Genomic DNA, 19,536 nt, shown 5'->3' on the forward strand with positions numbered 1-19,536 from the left:
ACGTAGTAAATATCATAAAACAGAACTTTTACTAGTAATTTACAGTGTGGTATTTTTACTTTTATTAAGTAAATGATATGAATACTTCCTCCACCACTGCACACTTGTCTTTGTCACTTACAGTAGGAGGAAATTGCATTGACTGTCATTCATTTCCTGGAGAACAACCTTAACCATAATCACAAGATGTGTAACCCAATATCTTACTGTAACACAGGCACACTTATGAAAAGTAATATGAAAAAAAAAATGTCAGGAACAAAATGGACTGAACAAATTTAAAGCACCAAATTCTCTTCCCATCTTTTCTTTGAGGAACTTTTTCTAAACTCATCCAGGATGTGTGTTGCCATTAGAAACCCTGCTCTGTGGGGTGGGCGGGGTTTAACGCAGGAGGCTGGCTCCTCTGCCCCGCCCTCCTGAGGATCATAGAGGAGTGTTGTTGTTATGGATGTTGCGATTTCTTCTCGGTCTGGACGCGCTAAGCTGCTCGGGTTGGCCGGTAGGCCAATGCATGTGCCCTTGTCTGCTGTCATCCCGGTAATTGAGTTACACAAGTCGGTAAGTCCGCTCGTCTGGGCGCCTGCAGCGGACTCAACACGGCCGAGGCACCGAGGGAGAGACTGCAAACTCCTGTCAGCTGCTGGTAAGTCTCACTTTTATTCCACAGTAGTACAGAGTGTATCATCAGGACCAGTGTGAATGAAATCAGTGGGAGGGAACACGGACAGATCACTGTGGGAAACAGTTCAGCCGGAGCGGATGGTCTCCATCAGCGTTTGTACCAAACAGGCTACCTGCAAAACGGCAATAAAATGCAGAGAGTAATAATTAAATGCAATATTAATTCGACCCAAGATTAATTCTAATCAGAGTTTAGCAAAACTTGGTTGAACATTAGTAAATCCAGGCATGAAATTAAGCAGAGTTCTGTTGCACAATTAAAAAACTAATCTCTTCAAGTTTGTGTTTTGCTTACCCAACTTGAATTAAAATAAACAAATAAAATAATGCTGTTGGGTCATAGTCAAAGTTAAAGAGGGAGAAAATAGTCAATCTTCAGCAGCTCTGTGTGTTTCTTATCAAAATGTTCTATTGTTTGCTAGCTAGCTAAAAAAAAAAAGCTATTATGCTGGCTAGCTAGCTAGCTTTAAAAAAAAGTTATCATTTTTGCTAGCTAACCTAAAAGTGTTACATTGTTTGCTGGCTAGAAAAAAGTAAAATAAATAGTTATATGGTTTGCCAGCTAGCTAGCTAGCTTTAAAAAACTTATATTGTTTGCTAGCTAGCTAAAAAAAAAAAGAAGAAACACCAATGAGCAGCTGCACTGAGGTTAAGGACCTTGCCATTCTGAGGTGGTAATGAGGGAGGGGCAAGCGTTTTCCTTTTCACCTGCATTTATCCTGCCAGTCCGGGGACTGAACCGGTGACCTTCCAGTCATAACCTCACTTTTCTAACCTTTGGGCCATAACTGCACCGTTATGTTGTTTGTTAGCTAGCTAAAAAGCTGGTTAGCATAATTGGCCTTCTCATGATGGCTCAGCACAGAATTATTATGCTCAGTTTTAATTGGATTTTAAATTTAATTTTCTTTGGTGCAACTGGATTACATTCAATCTAGGGTCAGAGTAAAAAGAGTTTGGTTTGGTGATAGAAAAGTTAAGCCATTATTTAATTGGGATTGTTGATGCAACAAAATGTTATATATACAATGCAGAAAAAAATATTTAAAAAAGAAAAAAGCTTATCACAATTTCCTAAAACCTTAAATTACTTCTTTAAATTGCTTCTTTTGTCCAACCAAGAATCCAAAACCCAAAGACTCTGCATTTACTATCACAAAAAAGCAGCAAATCATCATATTTAAGGACCTGGAACCAGCAAATGTTTGTCATTTTTGCTTGAAAAATGATTGAAATAATTAATTGACTGTCAAAATAGTTGGTAACTAATTTCCTTTTAATTGGCAAATTGATAAATCAACTAATTGTTGTAGAAAATAATATGAAAATATGTCACAATATGGACGAAGAAAGAAAGAAATTCAGCCCTGTTGTTGGTGCTTGTTTGCTCAAGCAGTGAAATGATTAATGATTAATTTCACAGGTGGAGGGAGATGGTTAATTTTTAGACAAACATCTTTGAAGGTGATAGAAGATTTTCAGATCATGTGAGTCGGTCATGTGATTTTGTCAAACTAAACTGTTGAACGTAGACATTCTGACTGCCTTATAAAATAAAATTAGAGGGGAAATACCGATGCATATAATGATGATTAGTCACACAACTTACTGCAACAAATGAATCTGTTTACACTTTTCATGTCTTCCAGGACTCACAGAATATTAAATTAGAACAAGTTGAAGAGTTATACCTCTTTATTTGTTTTGCTTTAAATGAAGACATACTCCCATGCTGACAGCTGACTGATTGGCAGGTTATTTCCTTTGGCGTGGGAGGATGATGATGCCCGGGTGTCAGCAGTGTAATAGGATTTCCATGGTCATGATCTGCTCCTCCTCCTCCTCCTCCTCCTCCTCCTCCTCCTCCTCCTCCTCCTCCTCCTCCTCCCTTTAGTCAGGTTATGGTGAGGTGAAAGAGGCCATCTGCCTTTATAGCACCAAGCTGATCAACTCAATACTGGATTACAATTTTGGGTGCCTGCAGCTTACTGACTCTTTCCACTGTTAGTCCTGCATCGCATTTAGGCTTTTTATAGTCAGTGTTGGGCACTGCATGCCGACTGCAGCTGTAATTATCAAGTCACACAGCCAGACTGAAGCATAAAATCTATCGAGAACTCTTTTAGAAAGACATTTTAAAGCAGTACGTTGCTTGTGCCTTTATTTGGTAAGATTTTGCTTATAATAAGAATTAATTATTCACCTTTAAATGGTACAAAACAGAAGGGCACATCAGTTTGATCAGATCAGAAAGCTAGCACTGACACTATAATATATAACGGAAAGTTCTCTGTACAGGTCTACATGTAACACCATATCATATGATAAAGACTGCAGATCATATCTCTGTTAGCATCGGTTAAAATATTATTTACAAGCTTTATTATTGACATAATATGAAGTACTTATCCATGATCAGCACAGAAGCTAAGCCATGTATTACTGTGGACAGGGTTACCAGAAAACCATATTTTAGCCTCTTAAAAAAGGCCCATCTAAAAATATATATATATTAGTTTTAGTGTGCTGTATATTTAAAATATTTTCGCCGCTTTAATTTGCCATGAGACAGCCCTTTCTGACAGGAAACCATCGTTACATAAGCCAAATATCACTTTCTCCAAACCAACAAACTCCATTTGCAAAATCAGTAATTATACTTTGCAGAACATGTGAGTTGCTAGTTTAACACTGCCTTGATTAGTTTGCTTGTTTATGTCGCTGTGTGATTTTGGTGTTTTAAAAGGTTAGTCCAGATTCACAGAAATCACATGATAACAAACAAACTAACAGATTGAGGCAGCGGTAGACCAGCAACTCCTGTGTCCTGTGAGATAAAATTACCGATTTTTCCAATAGAGTCTGGTTGACCAAGAGAGAGCAATATTTGTCTCGTATAACAGCCAGTTACTGTCAGACAAGGCTGCTTGACAGCAAGATAAAGCAGTGAAAATGTTCTAAATATAGCGCACAGGACGTTCTTAAAAGGTAGGCCTTTTTTTTAAAAAAAAAAGATGATAAAATACCTTTTGTCACATTTATAATGTTGTAGCTTTGGTGACAACTTGCTATGACACACACTGTAATTGCTACCAAAATAAGTGGTAGCTCACGATAAATTCTCCTCACATCATTACAACAAGAGCTGTGTTTTGTAGGGCAATTGCTTGCTAATGCACTCTGCATAATTTTGTCCAACTAAATGACAAAAGAAGTATTAATTCTTCCCTCTCACCTTTTCACACGCACACAGGATATAGGTTGACCAACAGATCAACAGAGGAAGTACAATTTCACAGTACAACACATTCTCAGTAGAAAGTGCTGCAGCTGGAACAGTGCTGAAACAAGCAACAGATGATTGAGTTTTTTTATGGTTTGTTGTGCGCCTGTAGTTGCATGGGCAGATTTAGTCCATTCTCTCCCTTTTTCAGTCCTTGAATAAATAATAAATCAAAAAATTAAACTATACGAAGGAGAACAGGCTTTGGCTCTGGGTGGGTATTGTCTTTTAGCATTTTATTCTAGTATCTTCTTTAACTTTGTTTACTGTAAGTTTATGAGGCATTTTTTGGCCCCATGGTAGCTTAAAATAAATGGGGAATTTCACTGTTTCTCCCACTTTCACAGAAACCAGTAAATGCTTTTGGAAAGTCCATTTTATGTATTTAGTGTTGTCTGAGGTAGAGCTGCAATGACAAAACAAAAATATTTTGATAATCTATTAATCCTTTCAGTCACTTTTCAAGCAAAAATTCTGAAATGTAAAGATCTGATGCTTTTCTTTGACGTTTGTGACAGTAAATGAAGCAAAACTAAAAAATGACTTCACCATATCACCATACTTGTGTGTTGTGTACAGTACGTGCAAGTCTATACGTTCTTGTGCATTGTTGTACTTTCAATATAGTTTCTGTGAATCTTGAACTCTGCCTGTACAATGAACAAAACCTTGAACCGTATTTATCAGTTCCAGCTGTATTTCATGGAGCAAAAGATGGAGAATTAAGTGTGTCAGAGAACTAAACCTGAACATATAGCAAGATGAATATTTTCTGATTTATTTACTCCTCTCCGAGAGTGAACTTAAAGTCTTTGGGTTGTGGACAAAACAAGACATTTGAGGACGTCATCTTGGGCTTTAGGTAACACTGATCGGCTGCTGACTGTTAGTTGCAGTCCAGTTTAATGAAAGCATATATCCTCAGCAGTAGTATGACTAAAAGTTTGTGAGGGTGACAGTAGATCCAAGGCCGTGGGTACATTAAAGTCATGTGCTTATCTTAAGCATAGTTCAATTGGCTTGAAATGTACTTAACAGCGTCAAGGTTGACGTCTTGTTTTCTGTTGCTCTCTGCCCTTGATAACCCCTGCAAGGAAAAAAAATTCCTAGAAAGACTTTGATGTTGATGATCAGGCTGTTTTTTTTGTTTTTACAGTACAGGGAAGTGTTTAGTTTGTTCCAGTCTGAGCAGGACTGCAGGTCAAGGGTTTGATATGAAAACAGAGTGAGTCTGTTTTATACATTCCTTCACTCAAAACATGTCATGGCCAGATTTACAAACTGTAATCTGTATTTTATGATAAGGGGACAGTTAAATGACTACTACTTGAGGAACAACGAGCCATATTTATGAACACACTGTGGAGCCGTAGATCCTGAAGGTCAGACAAGTCTGTCACAGTTCCTTGGTCCGTTTACTGAAGATTTGATAGTGGCTGCAGTAGAGCATTAATGCCCTGATGAAAGGGAGCTGTCATGCATGCATAACACAGCCCCGTTAGTTTATTAGATTTTTCTTGTTTTAGTGTATGTGATATGCAAGTTAATATAAAACTGAAATACATGACTGTGCGGTAAATCATTGAGGACATATTTTGTACTTTGTGCAAGTGCAGAAAGAACCGGTGCCCGTTTGCGTAAAACACTTCAAGTTTTAATTTCAGACACAGCCTTTGTTAGCCTGTATTAGCTAGCTTCTCCAAAATGGACAAAAAAGAAGACGAAGAAGATGAAGAAGGCAAAATGTAACAAAATTGTGAGAAATTTATGTTAACATTTGGCTAACTAGTTTCAAAGTTGCTAGTGAGTGCTAACATTAAATCTATACTTATTAACAAGTTGCGTCCAGTGGGTTTTCTCATTCCCAAAAAATGCATCTGGGTATCTCGTCCTCCTCTTCAGTGACCATTAATTCAGTTATTGTCCTTTGTTCCACAGATTATTTCACTTTTAGGAGACTGGTATGGATCCTGTAAAAATTTCAGAGGAAAATGTTATTAAGGACTTTTAGCAACACATAAGGGAATAGTTAATTAAACGTACAAACATTTAGAGATCTCTTTAAACATCCAGTGCAGCTATATTTTCTGAAGCATCCTTAGATGAAAATTTAAGGGAAACCTCCACCTAACCGAGCACAGGTTCTTAGACACGGGCCTGCTGCTGTCTCTATGCTGCTGTGCTGCTCAGCTGTGTCTGTCAGTGCTCTTGAGAAAGCTGTGACCCAGCAAGAAGAAGAATCATTCCTTATTCATCGCCTTTGCAAAGGTGGGATGTTGTACAAACACGCCCGAGGGGATCATCCTGCTTCGCTGCTCATATTTTTACCCCGACACGTCAGCCGACACATCCTTTCCTCACCTTTTGATATTGAGAGGCCATAAATCTTAAATGATTCATGTTCACCGGTGTGAGTTTAGGTCTTAGTCTTGCAATGACCCAAGTGAGTCATTTAAACCTGCTGTATACTGGGGAGCAGTTTTCTCGGATGATCATAATTGATCTCCTGAGGTGAAACTGAAAAATCTATATAATATATTTTAAATGTAACATTCAGACCAATATTATCTGTGAGGGAAGAGCTTCATGCTGTTGGCCTTCACTTTCCCAGCTTAGCAGCTTATTCAGTTTGGGCTACTGGTTACGTAAGAAGGCTATACGCAGCAGGGGGCTAATCCAGTGCCTTGACCTTAATGCCAATTATCAGATCATGGTGACGTTATTGAAATTAAGGCACCATGAAGAGGAGCTGATAACCATCATTTGCTGAAAGTCTTAAGGAAATGTGACAGCCTTAAAATGACGTGCCTGCAACAAGTATAAAAGCTTAATGATCGTGTGGAATAAAATGAGCGTAAGTTAAATTTATATTACTAGAAATTATGTGACAACACATCTCTGCAGCTGCACTGCTGAAAAGTCTGTTGTTAATGTAGAATTTACCTGCAGGATTAGTTTGCATGAAACATACGCAGGTTTAAAGGTTTAAAATCAGCAAGTGAGCAACGTTTGCATGTTGAAAGTTCACAGAAGGTGTTGTGTTAAAATTCTTAGAAATACAGCATAACACTGCTGGCCTTTGTTGTGTCGCCCGTATGTTTGCACCCAAGCTTACTGTTAATGTTCTAAACAGAGCGCGCACGAAAAAGAGATCAGACAGGAAAGAACCGTGCTGTGTCAGGCGTGTGCGGCGGTGGGAGCACACAGGTGCAGGTGGAGCGTGAAAAGCTCCAAATCAAAACGGCAGTTTGTTTCAGACACTGAAAGTTTCCCTTCAAGCTATAATTCTTTTTCTGAGGTAATAGTTAGCGGTTGGGGGGGGGGAAATTGATGCAAAATCATGCATTGCAATATTGTATTGCTGCACAACATCAAGTATTGCTCTTAATTTAGGTGTACGTTATCACTTCATCTTTTTCTTGTTCTTTTTCTCCCTCTTCAACCACATTTTTGAGGGGCTAAAAGTGCTCGAAGCTGCTGTTGAGTCCAGTGGTACGGCCTGTTTCTCCTGCCTGATGACTGCAGGGTGAACAGGCTGTGGCTGGGTGGGTCGGTATTTGATTTAGCCTTTTGGTATCCTTTGGGCTCTGTGCAGGCATGCAGTTTTTTGCATGTCAAGGGCTGCAGTCATGGTCTACAGTGTGAACAGGAGGAGGCTTTCAGCACTAGATAAATACATGATAAATGCATTTAAATAATTAAAGTAAAAGAATAAATTATACATGTATTAACAATCAGCTTCCAAAAACTCATAGCACAGTAGTCCACACACACTTACATTTAGTTTAGTTGGATTATGCGAGCTGTAATAAAAACAATTCATTTTGTCAGTTGCATGCAACATTTCTGACAGTGTTGGTCTGTCTTTCTTGACAGTCCTGTTTTGCTGCAGTACTAATGACTGAAGTGAGATGAACATACTGAAAACTTTATCTCATTAAATTAAACAGATGTAGACAAAGTTTTCCTTTAGGGACGGAATTTGCAGTTAAAAAAGGTAATAAACCACCATATATTGATAGTATCGATAAGATTGAATTGCGACTTTATGTTGTGATAATATAATTTCATGGAGCCTCTCGTGGTTCCCACCTCTAAAAAGATAAAGATAAAAAAGATTTATTTAGCTTCACTCAAGAATAGGGGTGTTACAATCCTCCAAATCCACAATTCAGTTTGACATTTGATTTTAAGGTCACAAATGGATTCATTTTTTTCAACGTATGCTTTTAGACTATCGAGTCTTGACGTGTAAAGATCAACAGGTCATTGGTTTTACGCCCTGACAACTGCCATTTGAATTTCTTTGAAATTTTCTTCTTAAGACAGTCTATATGGTATCAAGTGTGATAAAACAGCCAGTAAGCTACGCTGTGTCGTCTTTGAAGTGTCATCTTTTTCCTCAGACGTGCGGCTGCTGCAAGTCGGCAAGAAGAGAGAAAAAAACTGATTTCGATAATAACGATAATAATAATAATCTTTATTTCTAAAGCACTTTTCAAAATCCACATTACAAAGGTCTTCACAAAGGCAGCAAAAAAAACTGACATGTCAAAAAATCATCAGGTTTTACAAGAAAAATAATTCTGTATGTGAAAACCATACTGTGTACAAGCCAAGAGTAGGAAAATTAAATAATTTTAAGAAATAACAACATTTCAAAAACAGTTAAAACTCAGGTAAATGTATGTTTTAAGAAGGGATTTAAAGGAGATCACAGACTCAGCCGTACTGATTTTCTCTGGCACATTATTGAAATTGAAAGCTCAAGTTAGTATTGAAATTGTGACACCAGAACTTTATTGACCGTTCCGATGGAGTGAACATGGATGTGTCAATAGAATATGTCATATCCTCAGATGACAGCAACAATTCATCATCAGTAATGAGAAGACAGGCAGAGACCAGGAGAGAGAGCATGTGAGGGTGATGGGCTTTCTGCCAGCGCTCAGTTTTCACTGATGCAACATCAGCTCTCCATCTATTTAACCTCTGCATCAACCCTGCTCCTCCATCTCTCCCTGCCCTCCACATGGGTAATGACTTGACCTTTGACCCCTGATACATAGCTCGAGAAATAAATGCAGATTTCCAGGTCACGTGAGCGGCAGTGGGGCAAACCAGCCTCCCCGCTCTGTGTGTGTGTGTGTGTGTGTGTGTGTGTGTGTGTGTCTGTGTCTGTGTTGTTGAGGCAAAAGCCTGAACTCAGATTACGCAATCAGTGATGTGCCAGCTGGTAGAGGTAGACTGAAACAGAGAGGATGTTTTTTTAATCCTTAGTGAAACAGCATACATTCTCTGTGCATGGTTCGTTTTTTTTATCTTTCAGTTCATCATATTTACTATTCTGTCATCAGATTTAACATTTTGAAGTTAAACTGACTTTTCACCGTTTTCCATGAAACCAAACAATTAATTGAACAACTAAATGAAAATAATTATTAGTTGCAGTAATAGTATTAGACACATGACTTCATTCTCAAGCAGGGCGTGTATTGTAACAATAAGAAAACATCTCTTTGTCATGCAAGCGTGTTGTGACTCAATACAGTATGTGCAGGTCTGCTGTTTTGGTCAACAGCATCAGACATTGCAGGCCGTGTGATTTTTAAGCGCATAAATCAAACAGTTCCTGCCATGCTCACCTTTCTTTCTTTATTATCTTTTTATTATCTAACAGCCGAGGCTTTGTGGTGCCAAGATGAAGAAAGCTCTGGAAGTTATTCTGCCGTTTTTGCTGCTCGTCTTCTCGCCGCATGCGAAAGGAACTCGTAAGTGTTTGAATGTTGCCGGCCTCGAAACGTTGTCTAAATATCTTCTCAAGTTTCTTGAGTCAAAGGGTCAAATCTGTCTTTTTGAACCTGGACCCCTTTTCCCATGTTTTTGTAGTTCAGTTCCAGTATTGAGCGATTACAGGCTGTAATGCAATGCAAACCCCAAGAAAAGTGCTTGTTTTGCCACCAGAAGCAGCCAGTTTATCACTCTTGTCAAAGCCACCAGACTCCATTTACAGAATTTATCATCTTAAAATTAATAAATTTAATTTTATTACCCTGCTGTTTCTCTGATGTCCCACCTCCCTCTCACTCCTCTTCTAATATTTTGACATTTACCTTGGTTTATTTAAGGGTTAGATCAAGGGTTTATTTCAACCAAACCAGAGATAGTGATTGTCTCAACAACAGAAGGACAAACCAAGACTTTGTTTCTTGTATGTTTTACGATAATAAAATGACTTTTTTTATAAATGAAGTGTGGTGGCATTAGCAAAAATCTCCATAACGTTGTCAGACACTTAGAATAACAATCTGAGCCTGTCAGTGGTAAAAACAAGCATTTTTAGTGGACATACTTTGACGGTGCACAATTTCCCGCAAGGATTACATTGCAGCCTGTTTCATGGCTGATGGCTGCAGCGCTCTCCCCCAAAACTGGACCATTTTTAGAGACTGTTGTCCCCATTAGTCACTCAGACACAAAAATATAGGAAAAAAGGGTCCAGGTTAAGAAATGCAAAAGTGACTCTGAGAGGTTTCTGGTGGTTGGTAGGCTGTAAATGACAGTGTATTAGTGTTGTTTATCTGTGGATATTTTTGTGGTATTCACATCTGTTGTTTTCTATTTTTCTTATGTATCAAGCACTGTTTAGTGTGTAATATTTGCTCTAATTTCTTTAATTAATTGTCTTTAGGCTACAGCCCACCAGGGAAACCAGCACTGACCAGATGTCGTTCTCCTGAAAAAGAGACCTTCACCTGCTGGTGGGAGCCGGGCTCCGATGGGGGGCTGTCCACCACCCACGCCCTGTACTATCGCAAAGAAAAGTGAGTGGCTTCTAGTTTCTTGCAGGAACGCATTCACTTCATCTTTACATTATTAAGATTGGCACAGGCGTCAGTGAGCAGCCTACCTGGTGGTTCGGCAGCATTGAGGGCAGCAGACAGGTATAAGAGGATAAAGATTCATGAGGCTATCGTTGTGCCCGTGGATTTTCAAACTGTGCAACGTTGATAAGGAACACAGACGCAGACAAGGACAAGTGGGAGGGACTACGGCGTGTCTTTTCACCTGCAAAGCTTCATTTACTCCTTTAGCGAGGTTGACCGCTTTGACATACAAAATGAGTGCAAACAGAGAGGAGGACGAGCTTAGTGCTGCAGAGAATGGGAAATCGAATAGAAGGAAATAGAATAGAAAACCTTTATTTTCATTGTACAGAGTACAGCAAAATTAGGAGCAGTGCAATAAAAAGGACTCAAGGAGGCACAACAGAAACCAAAACAACCTTAGTAAGCACTGAAATGCAACGTAATGTAATGCAATTGTTGCACTAGAATGTAAGGGATTATTGCAGTAGAATAAATGTAGTTATTACATTAGAATATAAGGAATTATTGCACTGGAATATATATAGTTATTACAAAAGAATAAATGCAGTAATTACACTACAATATAAGGAATTATTGCACTATAATAAATGCAGTTATTACACTAGAATACAAGGAATTATTGCAGTAGACTACATGTAGTTATTACACAAGAATAAATATAATTATTGCACTAGAATAAATGTAGTTATTGTACAAAGTCCACTGGGTTTGCCCTACAAAAGACAGTCATATTGTAAGCTTATATATAACATTACTTTATATAAATATAAGACTTGCATTAAAGGAGTAGTTCATCATTTTATAAAATTCAGTGATTTGCATTCTTGATTTGAGTTAGATGAAGAAGTTGATACTGCTCTCATGCCTGCCCATGTATTAAATATGAAGTCAGCAGTGTGTCAGGTTAACATATTGGTCCCTTCATCTCCCGCTGTGTGTTGCTTCCATTCTGCAATTAGTTTTATTTTTCTTGTTAACTATACAGTGCACCATCCTTGATGGTCAGCACTTGTTTCTTTTCACTTCACAGCAAGAAGCTTGGTGAGCGTAATGCACGCAGAAGCTCACACCATGTTTCCAAGATCTACCCCCTACTGAACACGTCCTATAACACATTCTCCTGCTCTCTAAACATAAGCACTCCCACTTGTGTTCATTAAAGCACGTAGGTCTACTGGGTTGCCAGGCATTCATACACAGCACGTCAGCTAGTTATTTTCGATTCCCTCTTGAAAAGAAAACATTCTGGAGACGAGGTAAGGCTGCAGGCAGAACGATGGTTGCGTGGGAGCTTCTGACAATGACAAGAAAAAGAAGGTGCAAACACAAGTGGCAGCATAAAATGAGGACAAATAACAAACAGGCCAAATTAGAGTGTAGGAAATCAGAAACAAATTACACAGTGGCATGAAGAATGCATGCTGTTCTCCAGAAATGTAACAGTGCAGACAGACACACATACGATTACATGCTGTTCCCCTGCCTCTCTTGTAGCTCAGAGACGGTGTACGAGTGTCCCGACTACCACACAGCTGGAGAGAACTCCTGCTTCTTTAACAAGAACGACACATCCATCTGGGTCAACTACAACATCACCGTGGTGGCCACCAATGCGCTGGGCAGCACCTTCTCCGACCCCGTGGATATAGACGTGGTGTACATAGGTGAGGGAATGTGTGCTGCTTCTTTTGTTTTTTTTGGGGGGGGGTTGCACTTGTTCTCGTGTTTGAGGGTCATGTTGGAGGCGCAATTTCCCCATGAGGATTAAAAAAAAAGTGTATTTAAATGCACACTCACACAGCAGCTGCTCAGTGGCACTCTGGGTTACACAGGGGCTAATGCTCCCTGAGCGCACTAACCCTCCCTCCAGCTGTAACTGCTCACTGAAGGTCAGCATTTCAAAGCAGTAAAATTAGAATATTATTTTGGGTCAGCCTGCTGAATAAAAGTTAATTATGACTGAACCAAAATAGAAAAGAAATTGAGCGACACAACAGTGATTCCCAGTTTTTTCCCATCCTTTTTTACCTTAGAATCCTTGTTAACATTTGCTAATCTATTTTTACAACCTCAGAGCAGACAAAGCTTCCTCCTTTGATTTCTGGTGCCCTCCCATAAGGGGGGCCCAGACCCCAAGTTGGGAACCACTTTGTCCACAACACTTTAAACGCCAATTCATCCATGCATAAAATTTTAGTATAAAATCAGGACTGTCAAAATGATGTAAAAACTTTGACACTTCCTGAGCCTCTCTCCCCCTTTCCTGCTCTCAGTTCAGCCCTCCTGTGCCTAAAAAGGCCCAAAAAATAATAGTTTGATGTAGATTAATCAGCTAGTTTTGCTAGCATTTTGCTAACATTGGCTACCAGATGTAATTAGCGAGGTAAAGATGGATGTAGATTAGCTTTAGTAACATTCGCTAACTTAAAGATGTGACTATATGGTATATATTTTGCTTTTGCAGGTCCCCCCCCAGCAGCATCTTCTGACCATCTTCAAAATTTTTCTTTTTAACATAACGTATCTAAGGACAGGAAATGAAAGGTTTTATGCTAAGTCAGCAAGTTTTGTCTTTTGAGTTCATTTTACTAAAATTTCTACGTCTGATGTAGCCTGACTAGTTCAAGGCCAATAAACAACAGATTAATTTTGCATTTTGCATATATTTTGACAGCTGAATGAACTAAAAAAATGGCAGCAAAAATATGTACTCTGGTTTTTTTATGTTCATATGACATGCAGGTAATTACTTGTTTAATAAAAATAATAATTTGTGTTAATTTAACATAACAAAAAATAGTTTCTTTGTGCTTATCCTGGAACAAGGAAGCTTCAACAGGTTCTTTGTGTGAAATGAAGTACGGACGGTGACTGAACTGTTTTTGGCTCAGCTTAATATCTTAAGCTTATTGAACATGTTTTCTCATGTTCAAGACTTTAAACTGATTATTCAACCTAAGTTCAGGTAGCTTACTTTTTTTTAGGTTGAACTTGCTCAAAATAATTTACAGTGCACATTTTTTATGCAATAAACCCTTAAGTTGAGTGAGCCAATTGGCGTTTACAGTGAAAATACCAAAAGCAACAATGAACATGGCCAAAGCCTGATACAGATTGTTCATCTGTGCCATAGGCCTTAATTGTTTTCCAAAAACTATACATATACTGTACATAAAAGTGCCACACTTTAGCATTGGCTGATATGTTCATTCATTAGGATCAAAACTGTAGTGACACTGTGGTTTATTTTGAGCCAATCCCATATACAGCGCAGCGTCCTGCTGCCGGAAATACTCACTAGAGCACCAAGTACGTGCTAATCCACGGCTGAAAATAGTCCTCAACAAATGCACTAGTTTCTCCTCATTTAGTGACATTTTCTAAAATCTGCAGTGACCAGCTGTGTTTGGAAATGACTTTTTGGGGGGGGGTTTTGTAAGTAGGAACAAACTGAGATTGGGGATGAAAGGCACAGACAGGGTGGGGATGTTTGACGGTATAACAGTGCTGGTTTCGGTCTCTTCATGGGATTTCTGAACAACAAAAGCAGAACAATTCCAGCCTCTTCATTTCATCTGACATCTGATTAAATATAAATACTGGACAGATATATTTTATATTATGTAACAACATATGAATATTGCATGAGATACAGAATTAGTCCTCTCCTGTCATGTTTCTAAACACAAAAGCATGTTATTCTGTTCATGAAATATCCAAAAGGGAGTTTAAACCCACAAAATATAAAGTGTGTTCTTTGTCCTTGAGGCTGCTTATCTGAAAGTGCTCCTCTTCCTCTTGTATCTAATAGTTGCAGTGACCTCATTTGCTTATCTGTCCTATGCAGTACCTTTGTGTAGGACATCTTTGTCTTACCTCACAGCTGACAACTGTGTGTCTCAAAGAAGATAAGTTAAAGCCTAAACATTAACATTTATCTCTGCCATTCCTGCAAAGACAGTGTTCTTCCACTAGAGGTGTGCATTGAACTGTTAGAATTTAGAATTTATTTTGGTCCGCAAATAGAAATAACAGCATCACCTATAATTCTACAAATTCATGTAAATAAATGCATAGCCTCTTGCAAAAAATGTCTGATAATAATGCAGTGAAAATCATTACAATAAAGTAATTTAACATAACTTAGAGGCTTCTGCCGAAAAAAGATGTAGGCTGAAGCTACCCTTTTAGCAGTCAACAACAAAACAAACCAAAATCAACTATGAAGTATATATTACATACAGGAGGAGACATGGACACACTGCTGTCTGTCAGGAACACTGGAAACTCCTGCCATAGTTGTGTTTCCAACTTCCTCTTCCTTCCTCGTCTTCTCTCCTTCTCACGTTCTCTTACTTTCGTCTCCAGTCAAGCCTAATCCTCCAGAGAGGGTAACAGTGACTGTAATGGAGGACAAGGGCTGGCCCTTCCTCCGGGTGTCATGGGAACCGCCGCACAAGGCTGACACCCGCTCCGGTTGGATCACTCTCATCTACGAGATCCGCGTCAAGTTGGAGGAGGAGAATGACTGGGAGGTACGCAACTCCTGGTGGTTAAAATGTTTTTCCTCATCTGTGTTTTTTATTACTGGACGTGTGGGGACAAATACAGTATCCAAAAGTAACAAACTTCTCCATGTTTCATGTTCTCAAGTAAAGCAAAAGTAAACAGATAGAACAACAGATAAAACCTCCCCCCAGTCTCTTTAGTGTTTTTAAATGCGCTCTTTAAATAAACTTGACTTGGCAAGATGGCACATGTTTACCAGGAGATGTTTCTGATTAATTCCATTATCTATAAAGTTTTATTTTTTTATGTATATTTTTTGTAATATATGTCGACAACTTGAAGGGGTGACTGGATTCTGTGTAACTGTTCTTGTGTGTGTGTTATATTTTCAGATGCACCTTGCAGGCCAGCAGAAGATGTTTAACATTTTCAGCCTGCGGTCAGGTGGTACATACCTCGTCCAGGTGCGCTGTAAGCCCGATCATGGCTTCTGGAGCGAATGGAGTTCCACTTCCTACATCAAAGTTCCTGACTGTAAGAGATCTACCAGCAGTTATCTAAAGTACAATAAACAGTACATCTACCACATATACTTTACATATAGTTCATTTATTGAAAGAGATCAGTATTTTAGATTTTGATGAGAAGATCAGTAACACTCTTATATCTGTCTCTTAAACGTGGAGCTACAGCCAGGAGATTAGTTTAGCTTAGCATCACAACTGGAAACTGTTGGCTTGGCTCTGTCCAAAGGTTAAAAAAAGAATCTTCCTACTAGCTTCTGAGTAATTAACTGGTTTCCTTAATCCTTAAAGTAACAGAGGTGTAACAGTCACAAGTCTGGGTTTTACAGGTATTTATGCACTGGAAGTATTTCTTAGAAGCAGTGATTTACTGGAGTTTCACCTGTGAAAACACACGTGACATTTCTATATTTTTTTTACACACAAAATGTGTTTATTAATGACTTTTAGCTAAAAGAAAAAAAACTAATTTTTAAGCGAATTTCTCAGAATGTGAATTATTCTTTTAACTAACAGTAATGAATTAAAAGCAAGATTATTATGTAACTGTGCATTAACTCTGTTTTATATTCTATAATATTGATGACTATAGCAGTAAATAGATAATAAGACGGCGCAAAAGTTTGTGTTGTTTTGAAGCACTCACACTGTCGTGTCTTACAGATTTCCATCGGGAGAAGTCAGTGTGGGTCCTCATTACCGTCTTTTCTGCCTTCATCTTCATCATCCTCGCATGGTTGCTACACATGAACAGCCGCAGGTAAAACTGCGTTCATGAATTCCTAATGCAACATGTGTTGGTCACATGTTGTATTGATTTGTAATATAAATACATGTTATCAGCTACAGAGGACCAGAGCAGCTGTAGTTTTCACACTTTTCAACTTAATTATCTTAACATATCAAACTTTTTTTCTGTGTTAATGACTCAACTGTCCCATTACCAAGATAGAAATGTGCTCATATTTATTTTTAAAACCCACTATTCCAGAATAACAGTTGAATTTCTTTGCTATGGAGAGGTTTATGAATTTTCATTACTTAGGAAGAGAAAAGTCTGACTACAACAAAGACATGAACTCACAGAATATATATGATAGTTTGGATTTTACAAGTAGGCATCATAGATAAGTTCAGTTGTATTGTAATTTGTCGGAGTTATTGCTTCATGCATTTATTTGTTATTTATGGCAACTAAACTATAATTTTCTTATGTCAAAAGAAGGAAAGACATAAGTTATAATCATAAAATAAAAGGGTTTATATAACTGCTACCACTGTGGGATTTTAGAATAAAGCAAGAGAAGTATTGATTGATTTTCATTGCAGTCTCATATGTATTGATTTTCTGCCACTCTGAAGCCCTGACATAGATTTCTTTTTTTTTTTGCATGTGTGCAGTCTGAAGCACTGTATTCTGCCACCAGTCCCTGGTCCTAAAATCAAAGGATTTGATAAGCAGCTTCTTAAGGTAAAGGTGCAACAGTTTGAACACTGGGCCTCATGCATGAATTGTTTGCATGATCTTTTGTGCAGGTGAACAATTTAAGAAATGGGATTCTTGTTTGTTCTGAGTTAAGATAAACATCTAAGAGTGCACTAGACCACATGTAAGGGAATACACACAAAAGCCAGCGCACGTATTTTGCTGTGAAATGATATACAACTGATGATAAGGTTACCGATACAGATTCTTCCCAAACTGTGTGCCGTTCTGGAGCCTCAACTTAGATCAGAGACAAAACGATCTCGTCTGCAAGTCCTCACTGATATTTGTTTCCTGACTGCGAGGACTTTCCAGAGACAGATTGGTGATAGGTCTGGCATATCCTAGTCTACTATTAACTGCTTGCTTTGTACAGGAACAATTACAAGAGAAAAATGAATAAGTCTCATAATCTGCTGCAAACAATCATATTTAAATCACAACTGAATTGTCCTCTTTGTGTGTAGAATGGCAAGTCAGAGGAGGTCTTCAGTGCGCTGGTGGTGTCTGATTTCCCCCCGACCACATCCAACTACGAGGACTTGCTGGTGGAGTACCTGGAGGTCTACATCCCTGAGGAGCAGGAGCTGATGCTGGAGGAAAGCAAGGATCTACACGATGGATGCCTCAAGTCTGAGGGCTCCTCATCCGACAGTGACTCGGGCCGGGGCAGCTGCGACAGCCACACTCTGCTGATGGATAAATGCAGAGAGACAAAGGGAGAAGAGAGACGAACAGATCAGGAGCAAATGGGGACGGAGGCACAGAGGCACCAGAAGGACTGGGAGGACAAAGGAGACATGGTTAGCCCAGACATGTCCAATGGGAGGGTGAAGACCTGGCCCTCTGTGTTTTCTCCGCTGCCACAGTACAGCTCGAGCCAACAGAGCCAGCAGAGTTCACTGGAAATGTCCAAACAGCACTACCTCTCCGACAGCCTGTTTCCACCAGGCTCCACGTCCTCTCAACTCCCCCACCCCAGCCACGGCACCAAGGAGGCTCTCGGACCGAGCTACTGGGAGTTCGGCCTCAGCAACAAGCAGCCTCATCTGCTGCATCCCCAGACGCCGGCCCACCGGCAACTCCAGGCCCACAGCGACGTCAACATCTCCAGCATCGGTCGCAAAGAGGCGCCTGCTGGCCTGCAGTCACCCGCTCTGCGTGCCACTGAGTACGTGGAGGTCCAGAGGGTCGACGAGGAGGACATGGTGCTTCTCCAGCCGGTGGCGTCGGGCACCCAGATTCCCCCGATGGAGGACTACAGCAAGGTGAAGGGGGTGGACAGTGACAACATGCTGCTGCTCCAGGGGGACGTGGTGGAGGAGGACAGATGTCCCTGTGAGCACGAGGAGACAAATGGAGGGAGAGAAAACTGCTACACATCATCCACTACACAGAAGACTGCAGCCTGCATTCACTCTACCATGCCGGTCCAGGACGACATGGTCCAGGCAGTGAATGGTTACGTTGACACTGCCACCGTGTGCACACTGCCCACTTACTAGGTGCACCATGGACCCAACTGGCAGGTCTGGGACATTGCAAGACCTGTTTTAAGCCGGGACAGAGACAAAAAATGCCAGACGACTCTCCCAGAAATGGTTGCATAGAGGAGATTTTGCTGTTACAGAATTGCCGTTATTTATTTTTCATCTTCTTCTCATGTAATTTGTAATCATGTGATTACACTGCAGTGGCACGCTTCTGATTCTGAGAATCCAAAGGATGTGACTGAATGATCCAAATCAGGGGTTTTTCCAAGTCTGAGACTGTGGGCCTCCCCTCAGACAAGGACTGGAACAAGATTATGATTATGTTATTTGATCCCATAGACACTCAACAATAAGCCAGTAAATCTTAACATTGCTGTTACATAACTCCAGACTACACCAAATACATAAAAAGGTCTTCCTAAAGTCACTTATTAGTTTCTACTTCTGGGAAAACTGTCAGATTCCCCCAAACGGCATCTCTGAATTATTTTTGTCTTTATTATAACTAATGTAATGCAGGGTGGGAAATTAGCTTTTTTAAATGTAAACACCTACCAGCCACTAACAAATAAGTCTTCAAGTTCACCAGCCTCTTAGTAGTAAATCATAATCATGTTGTGTTTGAAATCTACCAGCCACTTTCATATTTTATTGCTGATGCTAATTT

The 19,536-nt window shown here is 39.5% G+C and overlaps 1 protein-coding gene across 1 annotated transcript; it reads left to right on the plus strand.

Annotated features, from left to right (window-relative positions):
* Positions 1-430: 430 nt before the first annotated feature.
* On the plus strand, positions 431-19,123 carry prlra (prolactin receptor a). Its single transcript, XM_084745699.1, has 9 exons — positions 431-646; positions 9,648-9,738; positions 10,659-10,791; positions 12,352-12,521; positions 15,226-15,392; positions 15,759-15,900; positions 16,554-16,650; positions 17,292-17,361; positions 17,844-19,123. The coding sequence occupies exons 2-9, from the start codon at positions 9,669-9,671 to the stop codon at positions 18,879-18,881; spliced, it is 1,887 nt and encodes a 628-aa protein (XP_084601825.1). The 5' UTR covers positions 431-646; positions 9,648-9,668; the 3' UTR covers positions 18,882-19,123.
* Positions 19,124-19,536: the final 413 nt, after the last annotated feature.

Source organism: Lutjanus erythropterus, chromosome 20 (assembly GCF_056507025.1).
Source record: "Lutjanus erythropterus isolate fLutEry1 chromosome 20, fLutEry1.hap2, whole genome shotgun sequence".
Classification (NCBI taxonomy): domain Eukaryota; kingdom Metazoa; phylum Chordata; class Actinopteri; order Lutjaniformes; family Lutjanidae; genus Lutjanus; species Lutjanus erythropterus.

Excerpts from the sequence above, each read along its gene's own strand:
- prlra (XM_084745699.1), top strand. The coding sequence starts at position 9,669 with ATGAAGAAAGCTCTGGAAGTTATTCTGCCGTTTTTGCTGCTCGTCTTC. Across the intron at positions 9,739-10,658 it reads GCCGCATGCGAAAGGAACTC|GCTACAGCCCACCAGGGAAA; the intron begins GTAAGTGTTTGA and ends AATTGTCTTTAG. Across the intron at positions 16,651-17,291 it reads CTACACATGAACAGCCGCAG|TCTGAAGCACTGTATTCTGC; the intron begins GTAAAACTGCGT and ends GCATGTGTGCAG.